Source organism: Armigeres subalbatus, unplaced genomic scaffold, assembly GCF_024139115.2.
Source record: "Armigeres subalbatus isolate Guangzhou_Male unplaced genomic scaffold, GZ_Asu_2 Contig411, whole genome shotgun sequence".
Lineage (NCBI taxonomy): Eukaryota > Metazoa > Arthropoda > Insecta > Diptera > Culicidae > Armigeres > Armigeres subalbatus.
In genome coordinates, this window is record NW_026943164.1 from 1 (window position 1) to 17,691 (window position 17,691).

Consider the following 17,691-nt stretch of genomic DNA (forward strand, 5'->3'; position numbering starts at 1 on the left):
ACCAATCAATCAGCCTCCGTCAAGCAAACCAACCAATCAACCATACCATACTACCAACTAACAAATCAAGCAGCAGCCAAACTCAAATAATCATCCAAACCAATCAAGTAACCAACCAGTCAAGAGCAAGCTATCAATCTACCAAGCAACTGGCAAGGAACCTACCAACTAATCGTCAAATCCAATCAAGCTAACCAAAATCCACTAATGTAACCACAAGCAATCAACAAAACAAACTTATCAACTTACCAGCCGACCAACTAATCCTCAAATCCAATCACAACTAAACTAACCACAACTAATCAATCCAACCCAGTAGAAACCAAACCCGAAGTCAACAACTTAAGCTAAACCAACTATTCAACCATTCAAACGCAAGTTATACCATACCAATCAATCAATCAAGCCAACTTAGCTGAGTCGATTGATGTGTAACAATATGGATCTTCGGGCCTCTCAACAAAAGTTCGTTTTGAAGTGATCTTAAAATAGGTATGTATTCGTAATCATTACGGTAATTCATTACATATTACGGTAGTGTGGGCAGCAATGCGAATCACCGAAGTCATGCAAATGTATCTCCGTTAATATAATCAATGAAAATGAAAATTGAGCGCATCTGGCGAATATTGTTTTCATTAGCTGTTTCACTAATTTTCTGCTCTCGACGAGTTTCCGAATTTGGCGAGACAATATTCCCATTTTGCTTCTTTTGGAGGATCTGAGCGCCGGCGTTCTCATAATCTTCTGCATCGGTAGCAAATGTTGTATTCCTGAACCCTTTATTGGTTCCAACACAAGGCCGTCGGAGTATGCCACCATATTTTAGGTTTATGACGATCAACAGCTGCTTCGGTTTCTATTTATTATCGAATGACAAGGTAAAACCGTAACTGCTTCCAGACATTGAACTGGAAATTCCGTTCTTAGCAATCCATGAAACTTTGGTAACCAATACCTTCTTCTTATTGGCATTACACCCCACACTGGGACAGAGCCGCCTCGCAGCTTAGTGTTCATTGCACTTCCACAGTTATTAGTGAGCTAGCTACCAATCAACCAAGCAATCAATGAACCAACCAACAAATCAACCAATCAAAGAACCAATCAATTAACCATTCAAGCAATCAATAAAACTACTAATCAACTAAACAAGCAACCAAATAAGCAACTAACCAATCGAGCAACCAACCATTCAAGCCCACTTCCAATCACTCAAGCAACCAATTAACCAATCAAGCAACTAATCAATCAACCAACCCATCAATTAAGCAACCATCCAATCAATCAAGCAATAAACCAGAGGCGTCGCGTCCGCATGTGCAACCTGTGCACTGCACATGTTGCAATTTTATCCCCAACATTTGAACTCTAGATAGATTTCTTGTCTTTCTAATTCAAGCATGTATTTGAATAATGTGCATTTGAAAGATGTTTCATGCAAATTTGACTATTAGATACATAAATGGAAAATATGCATGTTTTTTATAGGCGGCATGTGATGTGAGGCAACCAAATGCTGCGATGGGGACGCGTTATATTTTTCTCTACGATACCGAACCGACCCACCGACACCACATGTAGGATGTTGTATGAACGCGGAACTTTCAGCCGAGAACGTTTTGTCATGCATCATACACGCATTATTTTGAATGTGTGGATCATCTGCTCTAACCGCAATCGGCGTTGTATAGGTAGTCAAAGCGTTCCTCGCAGGCAGTGCACGGTTTGATGCCTATCGAGAACCGCTTCAAACAGCGCATGCGCGATTCGGTGAAGAGAGCGCGACCGGAACAAAATTGAGAGAGAAGAGTAAAGCGTGAGCATTTCTGCTTCCTCAAAGCGTTCCATGACGAAAGTTCCGCTTTGAATAAGCAACGCGAAGCAAAAGCGCTTTTGATATTTTTTGATGTTAAATGGGATGGCCCGTTTACACATCCACTAATCCTGACGACAATGTACTGTCCGATAATACTAACGCGACATTAGCTCAATTTAAACAGAAATTGTCATCTGCTAATAAGCGCAATAAAGCCTGTTTACAAATACACCTATTATATTAGACATTGAAGTATCCGACAATATTAACATATTGTAAACAGACATTTCATCTTCTGATGAAAATCTATATTGTCGCAGAATTAGCGAATATGAACAGGGTCAAAATTTAAAAAAAAATATTTTTAAATGTTTTTTTTTTCGAGAAATCCAATATATTTAGTTAGGGAGGGGGTAAGTCAAATGTCAATGGTCCACACAAATTTATGAAATTTTTATGAGCAAGTTTCCATGCTGATGGACGGAAAACTTCTCGACATCTGTCCAGTCCATAATATAGATCAAAGATATAAATTGTGAATAGAATAATTATTAATTGAGAAGAGTAAGGGCTATGAACTTCATTGTTCTCTTTTTTGTACAGACTTTATTTTTCTGTTATGACATTTTAATTACAAATTATTATTCGAGACTTTGCATGATTGATATATTCCAATTTCCTTTTCTGTATTTAAAACTTCGTCTCATTTTAAGAATTGAAAGTGCCAGCTAGATAGATTGCTTATTTGTCACATTGGAAACGATTCTGATTATAGTAATTTTTAATTTTACTTAAATCACTTTGAAGCTTAGTTAAGTTTGAGTTATTTCATAAAATAAGAAGTAGTTAGAACCAGAGAACCAGTTAGATGCAACAAAATAAGCAAACCTATTGAGAAACGCGCAGGAAAATTATTTGTTTATCATTTCAGGTCCCCTTTATGTGTTTTTCTCGAAATATTAAAACAGTGCACAGGTTGAAGAAATGATCACGCGACGCCTCTGCAATAAACCAATCAACCAACCAATCAAGCAATCAATCATTTAGGCAAGCTACCAAAGAACTAACCAAACAATAAACCATTTATACTAAAGACACACTGGTGGTATAAGGACCGTGGTATACCACGGTTATGTACCCTAGTACATATTGTACCACGGTTTTCCACGTTGTACCAGCATGGTACAAGGTGACACACCTGTGGTACAACTTGTACCATGGTACGAATACCATCAGTGTGTCATTAGTATTAGACAACCAACCTACCAAGCAACTACCAATCAAGTAACCAACCATTCAGCCAACTAACAAATCAAGCAGGGGCCATCCTTAGCCGTGCGGTAGGAGGCGCGACTACAAAGCAAGACCATGCTGAGGGTGGCTGGGTTCAATTCCCGGTGCCAGTCTAGGCAATTTTCGGATTGGGAATTGTCTCGACTTCCCTGGGCATAAAAGTATTATCTTAGCCTCATTATATACGAATGTAAAAATGGTAACCTGGCTTAGAAACCTCACAGTTAATAACTGTGGATGTGCTTAATAGACACTAAGCTGCGAGGCAGCTCTGCCCCAGTGTGGGGATGTAATGCCAATAAGAAGAAGAAGAACAAATCAAGCAACCAATCAATCGAGCAACCAAATCACCAATTAACTTTATAAATAAAGAATCAAGTTACCAACTAAACAATCGAGCAACCAATCATTCAAGCCCACTTCCAATCAATCAAGCAAACAATTAACCAATCAAGCAACTAATCAATCTACCAACCCCCCAACTAAGCAACCAACAAATCAATCAAGTAACAAACCAATCAATTTGTTAAGAAAATTATTTTGAACTTTTTAGTGGAATGTCTTCATTTGTCATAAGACAACGACGAGTCGAGTCAAGTACGAAACACTGAAGACGGTTTTACTGTTGGTTGAAATACGTATCTGTCAAGAAATAATTAAGTGGTAGAATTCAATGGGATTGTACAAACTCGTCTTATGACAAGGGAAACCAATCAAGCAATTAAACCAATCAAACAAACAATCATTCTAACCCACTTCCAATTAATCATGCAACCATTAACCAATCTACCAATCAACCAACCAACCATTCAAACGCAAGCTACCAATCAACTTCCAACCAATCAAGCAATTAAACATTTAACCAACTAACAAATCAACTAATCAATCAATCAACCAACCAACTAATCAACCAATCAAGCAACCAAAAAACAAATAATCAACTAACTAGCTGACCAAAAAATCAAGCAACCAATAAATCAACCATTTAAGCAAGCTACCAATTAACTAACCAACCAATAAAACAATTAGGCATTCAAGCGAGCTACCAACCAACCATTCAACCAACTAACAAATCAACCAACCAACCACCGAATTATTCAACCATTCAAGCAAGCTATACCAATCAACCAACCAACCAATCATGCAACCTACCAATCCACCAGCCTGTCAACCAAATCCAATGAAACAACAAACTAATCAAACAACCTACTAATCAATCAAGTAACCTAATCAGCACTTTCAAGCAACCAACATGAAAACCATTCAAGCAAACAATAAAACAATCAATCAACCATTCAAGCAAGCTACCAATAAACTAAATTAGGCAACCATCCTATTAAACAACCATCCTATCAAGCATCTTACCAATCAACCAAGCAACCAATCATTCAACCATTCAAGCAAGCTACCAATCAATTAAAAAATAAATCAAGCAACCAATTAACCTATCAAGCAACTAACCAACCAATTAGGCAACCAACCAATCAAGGAAACATTCATTCAAGACCACTTCCAATCAATCAAGCAACCATTAACCAATCAAGCAATTAACGAATCAAACAAGCTCTCAATCAACCAACTAACTTATCAAGCAAATAATCATTTCACCAACTAACAAATCAATCAATCAACCAACCAACTAATCAATCAACCATTCAAGCAACCAACAAAACAACTAATCAACTAACAAGCCGACCAACCAAATAACCCACCAATTAAGCAACCAATTAATCAAATCAAGCAGCCAACCAATTAACCAACTAACAAATCAAGCAACCAACCAGTCAACCAATCAAGGAACTCACCATTCTACCATTCAAGCAAGCTACGATCAATCAAGCAACCAACCAACTAACAAATCAATCAATCAACCAACCAACTAATCAATCAACCATTCAAGCAACCAACAAAACAACTAATCAACTAACAAGCCGACCAACTAAATAACCCACCAATTAAGCAACCAATTAATCAAATCAAGCAGCCAACCAATTAACCAACTAACAAATCAAGCAACCAACCAGTCAACCAATCAAGGAACTCACCATTCTACCATTCAAGCAAGCTACGATCAATCAAGCAACCAACCAACTAATAAAGCAATCAAGCAACTTAGCAATCAATTAGGCAACAAACCAATCAATTAATTTATCGAGCTGAGTCGATTGATGTATTATGTGGATTTCCGGATATCCTATTGAAAGTTCATTAAGTGATCCTAAGATATGTATTCGTAATAATTAAGGGCCCTCCTTAGCCGTGCGGTAAGACTCGCGGCTACAAAGCAAGACCATGTTGAGGGTGGCTGGGTTCGACTCCCGGTGCCGGTCTAGGCAATTTTCGGATTGGAAGCAATTCTCGTCCAAATATTTTATATTGTACGGGAAAACTTGCAAAACATGATCTGAAGCTCCAAGCGGTCACTCCGCCGACAAAAGGGATTACGATCATCGTCGCCTTCTATCAGATTTGTGTGTTTTTCTACCGAATTTGATTTGTAAAACATCTTCATTAAAAATTGTATACTTTTTCCGCCTCTTGGTTGATTATTTCAAAGAAAATCTGAATACGGTAAAACGGTCCAGGTAAATCTGAGTAGACAGAGCGTGATCGGGGGAGCGTTACAAAAATGTTTCTTCCTATATATATCGCAATAGTCTGAATGTGTGTTCTATTCTTACCCATCAAAAACAACAAAGAGAATGACACAATTCCGCAAAGTAAAGGTGCTCTACAAATCGGACATCCACTTTTGCGTACAATCCACCTACACCATACACACAGGCGCTTCCGCTGTCGTTGCTGGTGGGCAGGGTTCTCCGCCGATTGGCGTTCGTGATACTCCTGGAAGCAGGGCGCAATGCACAAGTTCGTATGGCACTCGGGACAGTGGTACTTGGTTTTCCGTCGCAGTATCCTCCTTGTGTTCCAGCAGAAATTGCAACCCAGCGCGGGACCCTCCTGTACCACCGGACAGTGGCTAGACCGTTGGCTATCCAGGCCGGGTATTTTTCCTTCGATCGGCTGCTCATCTGTATCACTGCCGTAAAAAACCGTTCAAAAGTTTACCTTATGGACTAGGATGAACTTTGGGATGAAGCAGAGTCATAGTGAACGCGTATGTGAATTATAAGGTAAGCATAACAAAATCATATAATTGCCTTATGAAATGTCATAAGCCTGTCTAATGGAATTCATACCATCGCAGCATGAATACATTTATGTGAAATATAGGTGATTTCTGGAATTTAAATATTAGAATAATAAAAAATAATCGCAAACTGCTGAAAATTTATTTATTGAGCAATATAAAACATATTTGTCATAAGACCAACGGATTTTGGTTATATTCTATAACGGTGGTTTATAATTTTGTGAAAAAGTTCCCCATAGAAATATTGATTTTGAATCATAGTTTGTCTAAATCATTTTCACAGTTTTCTCAGTTGAAAATGCGCTTGTTATAAAGATAACCAAAGCATTACCTCAATACGTAAAGTGATAATAGTGCTTTGATAAATTTCCAGTACATCGAAGAATGGTTATCCATAGCAGCAATTGTATGTAAATTGAATAAAATAATCTAATGTAAATTGAATAAAATAATAAATCTACCTTCGTGATGTCGTTGATATGCTCATTTTGGTTTATGGCGTTTTTTTTACGGCTAACATTCTCAATCCAATCCGATGAATTGACTCGAAAGTGTTACGGCTAGTTTGAGGATCTCTGCACCAAATGTATCTTCAGCAAACACCTCGGCAAACACCACATGCCGAAACCAATTTATCGAGCTTTGAATAACTTGTAGCTGGTCAGCAATTAATTTATAACGATTCCTTTTGAGAAAACCTCGAGCGCCTTGCCATTGAATACAACACCAGCAAAAGTGATGCAAACCAAAATTCCTCATTGATGATGTTATACACTGCCGAAAAAAACCTTTCGAAGTTCATTAACTTGCCTTATGAAATTTCGCCACAAGAACATTTATTGAAAACCATAAGGTTGCCTTATGAAACTGAGTGAACCTGAAATGAACTCTGCCTAAAATGAGGCATATGCTTAACTTAAGGTTACCTTAATATGTTCATTGCCTAACCTTATGAAATTTCATAAGTTTCGTTATGAAATACGTACTTTCAGCATATGCTCATTTTCAAGGTTTCAATTAGAAATAAAATTAGAATTAAAAAATAAAAATGGTCATACAGTATTTTTGGAAGCAAATATTTATTTATTTCATTTTTCCATTAGTCTATAGTAGGAACCCTGCCAAGCAAGCTGCCAAATATTGCCACGCACTGATCTTCGCGATCGAAAGATGTACGGCGCGACACGTACCACTTAACAAACCATTTCCCAAACAATTTCCTGCGCTTTTGTAGGTATTCACCACTACGTGGATTACCCTCGACTGCTTCAGCAATATCCCAAGTAACCAAAAGTTCCTTTAAAAGTACGTTTTTGGTGTAATTAGCTCAGTCAAGCTGATTATGCGAAAAACGTACTTTTAATGGAACTTTTGGTTACTTGGGATCCTATACAAATCACTCACATAGGATACGGTGTTGTGCTTCATTAGTCATGCCAATCTTTCGGGGAACTTTGCATCTCGATCTGCATCGTGTTATTAACCCAGTCTCCATGCAACAACTGCACGAATACATTTCTGAACGCGATCGACCACAATAGATGCGTTCCTCTAAGATGAGATACTTCATCAAATCTTAGACTTCCAATCAACCTTCTTCCATGCGCGAAAAACTTCGCTAAATAGTACGCCTCCTTAATAGATGGTTTACAGTTCGGAAATCGTGTCACGGGATTTGATCCCCATGTATTTTCAAAAGGGCGGAAATTTCGATTTTTCCGTGCCCAATTCCCATAAATCCCGCCCCTCTAAAAATGCATTGGGGAATCAAATCTCGTGACAAGTTTTCAGAACTGTAAACCAGCCTTCAAGTCGGATATGGACTTGGATATGCAGTCATATCTGGAACAGTCTTCTCCATTGCTGTCCGTGATCACCCACTTCTCCTCCTGAAAGATATCAATCGAGCGGCCCATGTCCAGTTTTAGCTTTACGAAAAACTCATTTCGTTTCCTTAACGGGAGCTGCAGCCGGACCACTACGGAGGTATTTACCACCAGAATGTGCTGAAAATCCAAAGTGCCCTATTGCCCAGTCACTCTGGATGGGCAGCTCTACTATAGTTCTGGGGATGCACGTCCGTGTCGAGAAATTCAAGCCTTGCCGATGATACCGAGACGCATGTGGAGCAGTATTAACAGGGCACAAGGTATGCTGGTGTTGGACAAACCAGGTAAGCTGACGTTCTGCTTCATTGGACAGGAAGCAACGGGCCAACAGCTTCTTATTTGAGGCCTCCATCCACGTGCCGTTGTCGCACCCGTCAAATCTGGAAGAACCGAAAGTCTTATTGAAGGTTAAATATTTTTAAAACACGCAACCATGGAAGCAACTGGACAACCGTGGAAGAACTGTAACAGATTTTTAACATGGGAGATCAGAATTTTTGTTCATGAGCGGAAGCAGTCAGCGGATTCGTTCGGAATTATTCCATGATATGTTTGTAGTATTTTGAGCAATATCTTACCTGCATCCGCTGCCAACAGTTTGTCCAAATCGCGCTACTGGTAATATCGTGTTAATTATCTGCAAATTAACTGAATGTTGAAGAAAAATCGTGGTCAATCGGGTTGCAGAAAAAAGTAATGACGTTGATTGTTTTCTTTGAATGAACACCATCAATGACATGTTGGTCCATAAGCTTACCTTATGATTTTTATTCATGAGGCAACATATTGAATTTCATAAGGCATAATTATGTAATTTATTCGAATGACTATGGCTTACATAGAAGCCTTATGAATCAATTATGGAATGAACTTCTGCTGTTTCATAAGGCAAAACTTATGGATTTCCATATTTTATTTACGTGAGTGTAGGCCACTAAGTTCAGTTTTTTCATGCCAATCATTTACGTTCAGGTTGACGATATGCTATACTAATTGATGCTCCACAAATCTTGTAACCGTTCGGATGCATGTAGTACAAATTAATATTTTCTTCTGATGAAAAACCGAACAGCGAACAGTTTAACAGGTAGTTGTTTCGCTCTTCATCATTCTACGACATTATCCGATATTCATATAGCTATTGCTCGGTTACAGCTCCATCGAGGTCATCTCAGAGTTTCTAAACAGAATATATATTGCCGTTAACCGCAAGTCAGTCCCATCTGTACATGGACACCATATCCAGATAAGTCTGACTTGCGGTTAGCGGCAGTATAGCTATGCACTCGCTAAACTGTTTTCTTACAGTCCTGTTACTCTACTCTGAAGTGTATTCTACTGATGACTACATATTGCAGAATGAGCTTTGTGCTTTCCGTCTAATCGGCTCCAGACTCTTCTGAGACTAAAACATACTGAGCTTGGTGTTGCATGTTTCCGTACGAGTTGTTTTCTACGGTGAAGATATGCGCTGGTTGCTCACCAATGAAATCATTCCCTGGATCTATAGTTATCAGAATGAATCTGGAAAGTCTGCAAAAGTTGTTAGGAAAACGTGGGTTATCATTTCAATCCCTATAATTATGCTAGGCTTTATATTTTAATTTAATTTATTTAATTTTTATTTTATTCATTCGTCGATAAGTGCTTAGCCTACTATAATATTCTGTACAGTGTTTTGTTACCTTTCATCTGTGATTTCAGCATTTCAGTTATGAGTATTTAGGTTTCAATTAAAGATTTTTAAGCAAGTGAGGAAAAATTAAGTTAGAAAAAAAAAAAACTCAGTAATAACTTATGTTTTTTTTTTTAACTTACTAACTATTATCACAGAGTCAACAGATTTTGAATAAGTGGATTTCCTGACATTACACAGGAAGTTTCAAATTTGTTCACATTTTTTTCTATGAATTCATCAATTCTATCAATTTTAGCCAAACGATGGAGCTCGTCTGTAGGAAAGTATGGATTCAGGTTGTGTATCATCTTTAAGATTTTATTCTGCATCCGCTGGATCCGTTTCCGATGATTAGCTGCACAATCACGCCAAGCCGGAGCGCCGTAAACGAGGATAGTCCGAAATATTGTTTTGTATAGTAACATTTTGTTGTTCAATCGCAATCTCGAACGCCGGTTTATCAAGGGATATAAGCATCGAATGAGTTTACCGCATTTTGAATGCTGTAGTTCACGTGTTTGTCGAATATAAGTTTTTGTCGTAGTTCACTCCGAGGTATTTGACTTCGTTGCTCCAGGAACTAATACTCCTCCGGCAGTTATTTGTCTTGACGGAAGATGTTTTGTGCTCGTTTCTTGGTGAAGAATATTGCTTGTGTTTTAGTAGGGTTTACCTTAATACGCCATTTTCTTTGGAATTCTTCCAGAGAATTTTCAGCTGCTTGTAGATGAGTGGTTATGATCTCCGGATCTTTATCGACCACCAGGTATCCTGTATCGTCGGCGAAGAAAGTATATACCACTCCATCAATCATAACGATATCCGAAGTAAACACGTTGTACAGGGTTGGACTGAGCACCGACCATTGCGGCACACCAAAAGGAACGTCGTACTCATTGGATAGACTACCATTTACCGATACTTTAAACGTTCTACCTTTGAGGAAGGAGTATAACATCTTGACAAGATATATAGGACATCTGCTCCGATGAAGTTTATACACTAGAGCCTCATGCCACACGGAGTCGTAGGCCTTTTCTATGTCGAGAAGCACCATTCCTGCCGACTTTTTGTTCGCAAAAGCATTACGAATGGTTTTTGAAACCCTCATCAACTGGTGTGTTGTGGAATGGCCGCTTTTAAATCCAAATTGTTCATTTGGAATCAATCCACTTGTCTCTCAAGGTGTCGGTTCAATCTGTTGAGGATCACTCGTTCCAAAAATTTTGCTCATAGTGTTGAGTAAACTGATAGGCCTATAATTTCCTGGGTCTGTTACGTCTTTGTTGGGCTTTGCTATGGGAATGACAGTAGCACATTTCCAAGCCTCTGGAAAGTACGACAATTTGATACAAGCATTCACTAACCTTGTCAAGAAGACGATTCCCTTGCGTGAGAAGTTCTTGAGCACGATGTTGCGTACACCATCCTTCCCCGGTGATTTCTTCGCTTTTAGCTGGTGGATAATGGTACGAACTTCTTTGGGTTTGGCGTATGTGCTACCATCGTTGTTTAGGTCCTGGTGACGAGAAATCTCCTGTACGGCCTCCTCTACAGCTACATTTGTAGCGTAATCACCTGGCAGTGTATTCAAGTGAGCGTTGACAAACTTTTCGGCTAGTATACCGGCTTTCCCTACAGGTGAGACGATGAGGGACTCGCCGACTTTGAGGGGAGGATTATATTTACACTTGTTACGCAAAAGTTTGCTGATCTTCCAGAATTTGTTGCTTCCGGATTCTAGGTCTTCAACCATATCGCCGAAATTCCGGAATCTATGTTCTGCTACTTCCTGTTGGATCCTTCGAGTAAGAGCGGATACGATCATACCGATCATCGGGTCTCTTCTTCTGTAATACTGACGTCTTCGAGTATTCCTAAGTTTGATGAGTTGTTTTACGGATTCTGGTAATGTTGGCTGATGTTGTTGAATGTTAACAAGAGGAACAGCCAAGGCCTCGGCATCAGTGATAGTATCTGTCAAAAACTCGATTGCTTCATTGATTTCAGCAGGACAGTCGATGTTAGAGATCATTCCATTTGCAGACAGATCAATCCTATCGTCCATGATTCGCCGAAATCTTGACCAGTCTGCGCGATTATAGCTTCGGTGTTGGTGTACATTAGGGTTGTAAGGTGTTTCAGCGTCAATCGTGAAGGTTACTGGCAGATGGTCTGAAGATAAATCATGCACAACTTTCGGCACCGATATGTTGAATCTGTTGTTGGACAAGGTCAAGTCTAGTGTGGATGGTTTTCCTCTGCCGGTGGGAATGAAGGTGTGTGAGTCGGGAGCGTGGATAGTTGTGCCGGTATTTCGCGCAGATATGAGGAACAATTCTTTTCCGGCTTTGTTGGCTTTTAAGCAGTTCCAGGCCCGATGACGTGCATTGAAGTCGCCGATGACGTACACTGGATCAGCTGAAAAGAGCAATTTACGTATGTCTTTTCGGAATTGTTCAATTTGTTGTCTACTAGACCCGCCTGGATAGTACGCGGCAATAATATGTATAGGAGTCCTAGATGATTGGACAATGACGCCAACTGCTTCAATAGATTTGACATCCAAGTAATCAATTTGTTCATATGAGATCCCTTTGCGCACCACAATCATCACACCCCCTCCTCGTTCTGCTCTATCTGGGCTTCTATCCAGTCGTATGCAAGAAAATAATCCATGTGAAATAGACATGTTTGATGACAACCAAGTTTCCGTTATTATTGCCAGGTCTATTTGATGTGAAATCATGAAGTCGAACAATTCGGGAGCTTTGTTTCGCAGGGACCTCCCATTCCAGTTCAAAACATTGAGTGTAGACAGATTATCCATCGCACACATATTTTGCCATCAGCTCGAAAGAGCGAGAAATTGCATAGCTTTGCTGCTACATACTGAAAGCCTAGAGTAGAGCTCACGGGCTAGGCTTAGAAATTCGGACAAGGTAAATAGATCCGAGTTTTGACCTTTGGCTTCACCTGCTACCACTTGCGAAAAATAAACACCCGGCTGGACCGTAGCTGGCGAAGGGCGCCCTCGTTGGACGGAAACTGACGAAGCAGTTTGGCGAGCGCGTGCTTGTTGTTTCTTTTCCTCGAGCTGTTTAATGTAGGACAGTCTTACTGGACATCCTCTGAAGCTGGCCGTGTGATTTCGGCTACAATTCGCGCATTTGATCAAATTACGGTCACCGTTTCCTTGATCCGATGGAGCACATTGTTCTTTCACTTTCTTCGGGATTGTACAGTTCTTCGTGAGATGCAGTTCCCCACATTTCACACACTTTGGTTGGAGATTGCAGTGGCTCATTCCATGACCAAACTGCTGGCATCGGAAGCATTGGGCGACGTCAGTAACCTTCTTCGAATACGGCCGCCAGTTGACGATAACGTTGGATAGCGAACGAACTTTTCGTAGGTCCTGAAGCTTGTATGTTCCACGTTTGAATGAAACAACGTACAAGGTATTATTGCCAGATGTTGACGCATGTAGCAATTTGATACTCTCTGGGGCAATGTTGAGGGATTTCAACTCTGTTGTCACCTCTTCGGCGCTGACGATAGCAGGCAGACCAGATAAGACGAATCTGATAGGATTTTCACTCGGAAGCCTGTGTGTGTAGAAGCGCACGTCTTTTTCCTTGAAGTGTGAGATGAACGAGTCGAAAATGTTTTCGGTATTCACTGTGAGTTGTATCCTTCACGGCCTACACGTTGCAGGTACTCATTTTTGCTGATGGATAGCGACATAGCAATGGCGTTGATTTCGGTCACACTTATGTCATATACGTAGATGGGCGGACAGCGTACTTTTTACCGGTTGGAGGAGATTGGTGGTGCGCTCAGTTACTTCCATATGCTGACCGCCATTATCCGCCAGCATTTGAAACTCATTATGGGTAGAAATACCTGCAATCGTCGATGTTGTTTCCCCCACATGCACTGCAGGCGAGACATTGTATTGTACGCTTTGTAGAGGTGAAGCTATTCCATTGTTCTCGATCATCGAGTTCAGATGCACGGCAGATTTTGGATTCAATTTTTTAGCTTTGTCGTAATTCTTGCGAATTACTATTTTTGTGGGACCACTCGAACCCGTCGCATCCTTATGGGAAGAGTCAGGGCGCTCGTGCGGTAATTTACCCAGTTTCGGTTGAATTGACTTTGATTTAATAACTTTAAGTAGGATACGATTGCAAACGATGTTGACACGGTGGCAACTTGCAACGAACTGCTAGGCTTTATAATTTTACATTAAGTTGTCGTTGTATTGGATGAGCAAGTTGTGCACAATTTTAGCTAGATCATGTTCTCCACACTCAGCATGGACAAGGTATGCTTTGATACGCCACTCTAATGAAATCCACAGCGCATTTCCATTGTTATCTCAGACCTGAATACGGTAGCCTAAAGTATCCGACCCCGATAGTAATATCAAATTCACGTTCAATAACGGTTTCGATCCATATGTAGTCGCCCTAAAAATTTAATAAATGAAAAACAACTAGAAATATATTTAATAAAAATATATAAGTTGAAGCCAAGTTGGAAATAAACGAAATCTCATTTTCTACGTTCAAGTAGAATATGTACCACATTTTATTACAATTTCTTTGCTATCACTTTAATCGTGGTTAGTGCAGATGTTTTTCTGCTTGCAGTGGAAAGTGATTGTAAATAGCATAATTTCCTCCCATTTCCCTTTCTTTGAATAGTAGTGATGTGGCAGGCGTTAACCTTAAACAATTTTACCAGTACTTGTACATTGAAGATGAGCGCTAGTTCCAAAGAAAACATCTCTTGGTTCTCTGTGCAATAACAGCTGGTCTGGCCATAATGAAGTACTTAGCTAATGTGTCGACAAACATTCAAAACTCATCTGCTGGTCTTGACTTTCAAAAGCAAAAATCGAAAGTTCATCGCAAGTTTAAACCAGGTTACCGGGAACACTTCCGGACGAGGCCGATGTATCCCAAAACTCAAAAAAAAAATATATATATTGGGCTTGTCTTTCAAAATCATGAAGTTTAATACGTCGTAAGGTTGGGTTTTACACCGATTGAAAAGTGTGTACTACCCTAGGGAACCAAGTTCTCGGAACCATGTACTGGTGATCCAGTCGTAAGAAAACTGACTTCTGATACATTCTGGGCACTTTCGCTCATATCTATAGTTTTATGAATCTGACCAGGTTGACACCATGGTCAAGTACCATAATCTATAGACATGATGACCCTTCTTCTCTGAATGTTTCATGGCAATCGGACATAAAATGAGTCCAAATGGATTATTTCAGTTTTCATTTATAGGTCAGACCGAAAGAAAATCTTCAAAATAGATGTTTACCATTTAATTGACGCCAGTTGTATTGTAGTACCAGCAAAATTTATAAGTTTATTCGTATTTTTTCTAGTCTACGGGAAACCATAAAACTATGAATCAAGTCAATTACTGGATTACAAAACAAACTTGTTGAATAATTAATTAAAACAAATTCGCCACCGTGTCATTAACAATAACAATATGTCAGACATAAGGAGCCTTCCTTAGTCGTGCGATAAGACGCGCGGATGCAAAGCAAGACCATGCTGAAGGTGGCTGGGTTCTTTCGACTTCCTTGGGCATAAAGTATCATCGTATTAACCTCATGATATACGAATGCAAAAATTGTAACATGCAGGCTACTTACATCCTATTGTTTACCCAATCGCCAGATCGAAGCCAGGATGTCTTGGGCACTATTTTTTTCAATGATGACAGCGGGCTTGTCACAGGCTCGGTAACATGGCTTAGAAACCTCACAGTTTATAACTGTGGAAGTGCTGAATGAATACTGCGAGACGGTATGTCCCAGTGGGGGATGTAATGCCAGTAAGAAGAAGAATCAGACAAGAATTCATACAAATCCCGTCATTTTTGGGCAGGAATCTTGGAATGTTTACGGAGCGTCTAGCACTCGATTGAAATCCGTTCCAGCACTAGCCATCTGTTTTAGCTCAGTCAGTGAGAGAATGGTCTTGTTCCAAACTGGTCTGCTTCATTTCGGCATCGTTCATTTGGCGATTTGGCTGTAGATTCCCAAAATCGTCGCTGTATACATCTATCATACTGTACCGCAGGATGGCGTCTCGAGCGTGCTGAAGAGTTGTTTCTGTTTTAAAATACATCCTGGCCCTAGCTTGTGAGAGGCGTACCAAAGCCTTAAGCTGACGGTTAGTTACCGAAATAGAATCCATTTCCTGCTGGTCCCGACGTATTTCGACGTAAAAATGTCTAATTACTTATGTCGCATCTTCCGTCAATTTGGGATATACCACAAAGATATGCATACGGTGCATACGGTATGTATTTCTGAATAAGTTTCACCTACAAAAAAAACAGTTTTTCATTGGCTATGATTTTCAATTGCTCGTGAAGAGGTGCTCCATGTTGTGATCTACGAATAGTTATTGTGCTCATTCCGGTTAGAAGAGCCTGGAACCCTGCACTCTGTGTTTGTTGTCCGTTTCTGATGCCGTATAGTCGTTGAACGTAGCTGCTAGCAAGTTGTCCAGATGGGCATTCGGTCGATCAAGTTGAATGAAAACCAAGACAAGAAAGCTGGTTTCATTATAGGAGACTGACTAAGATACAAGGGTAGTGAACAAATAACTCCTTCTTTAGCCACGCCTAAAACTTGCTACTCCATGGCTTCCAACAATATCTGATGGTTTTCGGACAATTTATCTAATTCATTGATACAACGAGCATCCTGATCTGCCAGTACTCTTTTCAAGTATTCTCGTGAGCCTTTTCTGTTCAAACTTCAAACAGCCACCGTCAGTCCAGCATTAGTGGTACTATTCTCACATACGAAAATGCCCTTGGGGACACTTTTGCACATGATTGCAAAATTCAGCCTTTTCCGCCTACCTCCAAATAAGTCAAGTTATAGTCCAGACTACATTATTTCAGGCCGTTGATTATAGGACATAAAGAACAGAACGGGCATGACTTCAATCGAATCGAACGAATAGCCTCCATATCAAAGTAAGAGAATTCTGCAACTTGATGCAATTCAGTCAGTGACTTTTTGTTGCTGTGAATAGTAACTGCTTACATTTTATACATATTGGCAGTATTTTGAGCCTTTAGATTATTTTCCTCCTGGAGACGATCCTTTAAAATTCCAGTGCTTGTCACGTCATGGTCTTGACAAACGGCATCCACTAACTTATAAGTGAGCTCCACCACGATTGTTTTAGGAACCTGGCGAAGTCCCAAACGAGCACCAAGCATGGATTCCTGCAGTCGCAGGATTTGAAAGGCATCTGTTTGCGTTAAAATAGATAATCGCAGGGGGATAAAACTACTCATTGCTTTACATCCTTCTCCACATGCCATATTGGCCGTATAGCTTGCAGTTCTAGCTTGTGCATGGCACAATAAGCAACGGAACGTATTGAATAGGTACCTGAAAAAATAAAAAAAAAAATGTTTTAGGAATATTTACTTTGATTTTTCTGCAATGTAGACGATCCTTCACAATATGCTGAATCAATTAAAAAAAAGTCTTTGGCACTTGAAAATTAAGGAAACAGAACCACTTACCATCCTGGGGTAGATAAACAAAGTTTCCATCCTGGATACTCGCACCGCCAACTAGGTTTGTGCACCCACGGTTCTTTTTTTAGCATAACCGAAGTGAATAGTCGCTGGATTGCAAAACACTTGGCGACTGTGCGGAAGGCGTGTCACGTTCATTTAGGTATATCTGCATCGCCGCGGCGTATATCCGTGGACCGTACGGTCGCCCAGACAGAATCCACAAAGTCATCGTAAATACTGGTACCATGGTTGGATTTTTGTTATTAGGGCATCT

General features: G+C 39.9%; 1 protein-coding gene and 1 long non-coding RNA gene across 2 annotated transcripts; both read right to left on the reverse strand.

Annotated features, from left to right (window-relative positions):
- Positions 1-5,783: 5,783 nt before the first annotated feature.
- Positions 5,784-6,974, reverse strand: LOC134204128 (uncharacterized). The gene is made up of 3 exons (XM_062678959.1): positions 6,728-6,974; positions 5,863-6,152; positions 5,784-5,788 (listed from the first exon to the last, which is right to left on the reverse strand). Exons 1-3 carry the CDS (start codon positions 6,751-6,753, stop codon positions 5,784-5,786), a joined length of 321 nt encoding a protein of 106 aa, XP_062534943.1. The 5' UTR covers positions 6,754-6,974.
- A 9,745-nt stretch (positions 6,975-16,719) lies between these two features.
- LOC134204131 (uncharacterized) lies at positions 16,720-17,511 on the reverse strand. Its single transcript, XR_009977783.1, has 3 exons — positions 17,421-17,511; positions 16,930-17,283; positions 16,720-16,870 (listed from the first exon to the last, which is right to left on the reverse strand). It is a non-coding gene; the product is annotated as an uncharacterized LOC134204131 (long non-coding RNA).
- Between the last annotated feature and the right edge of the window lie 180 nt (positions 17,512-17,691).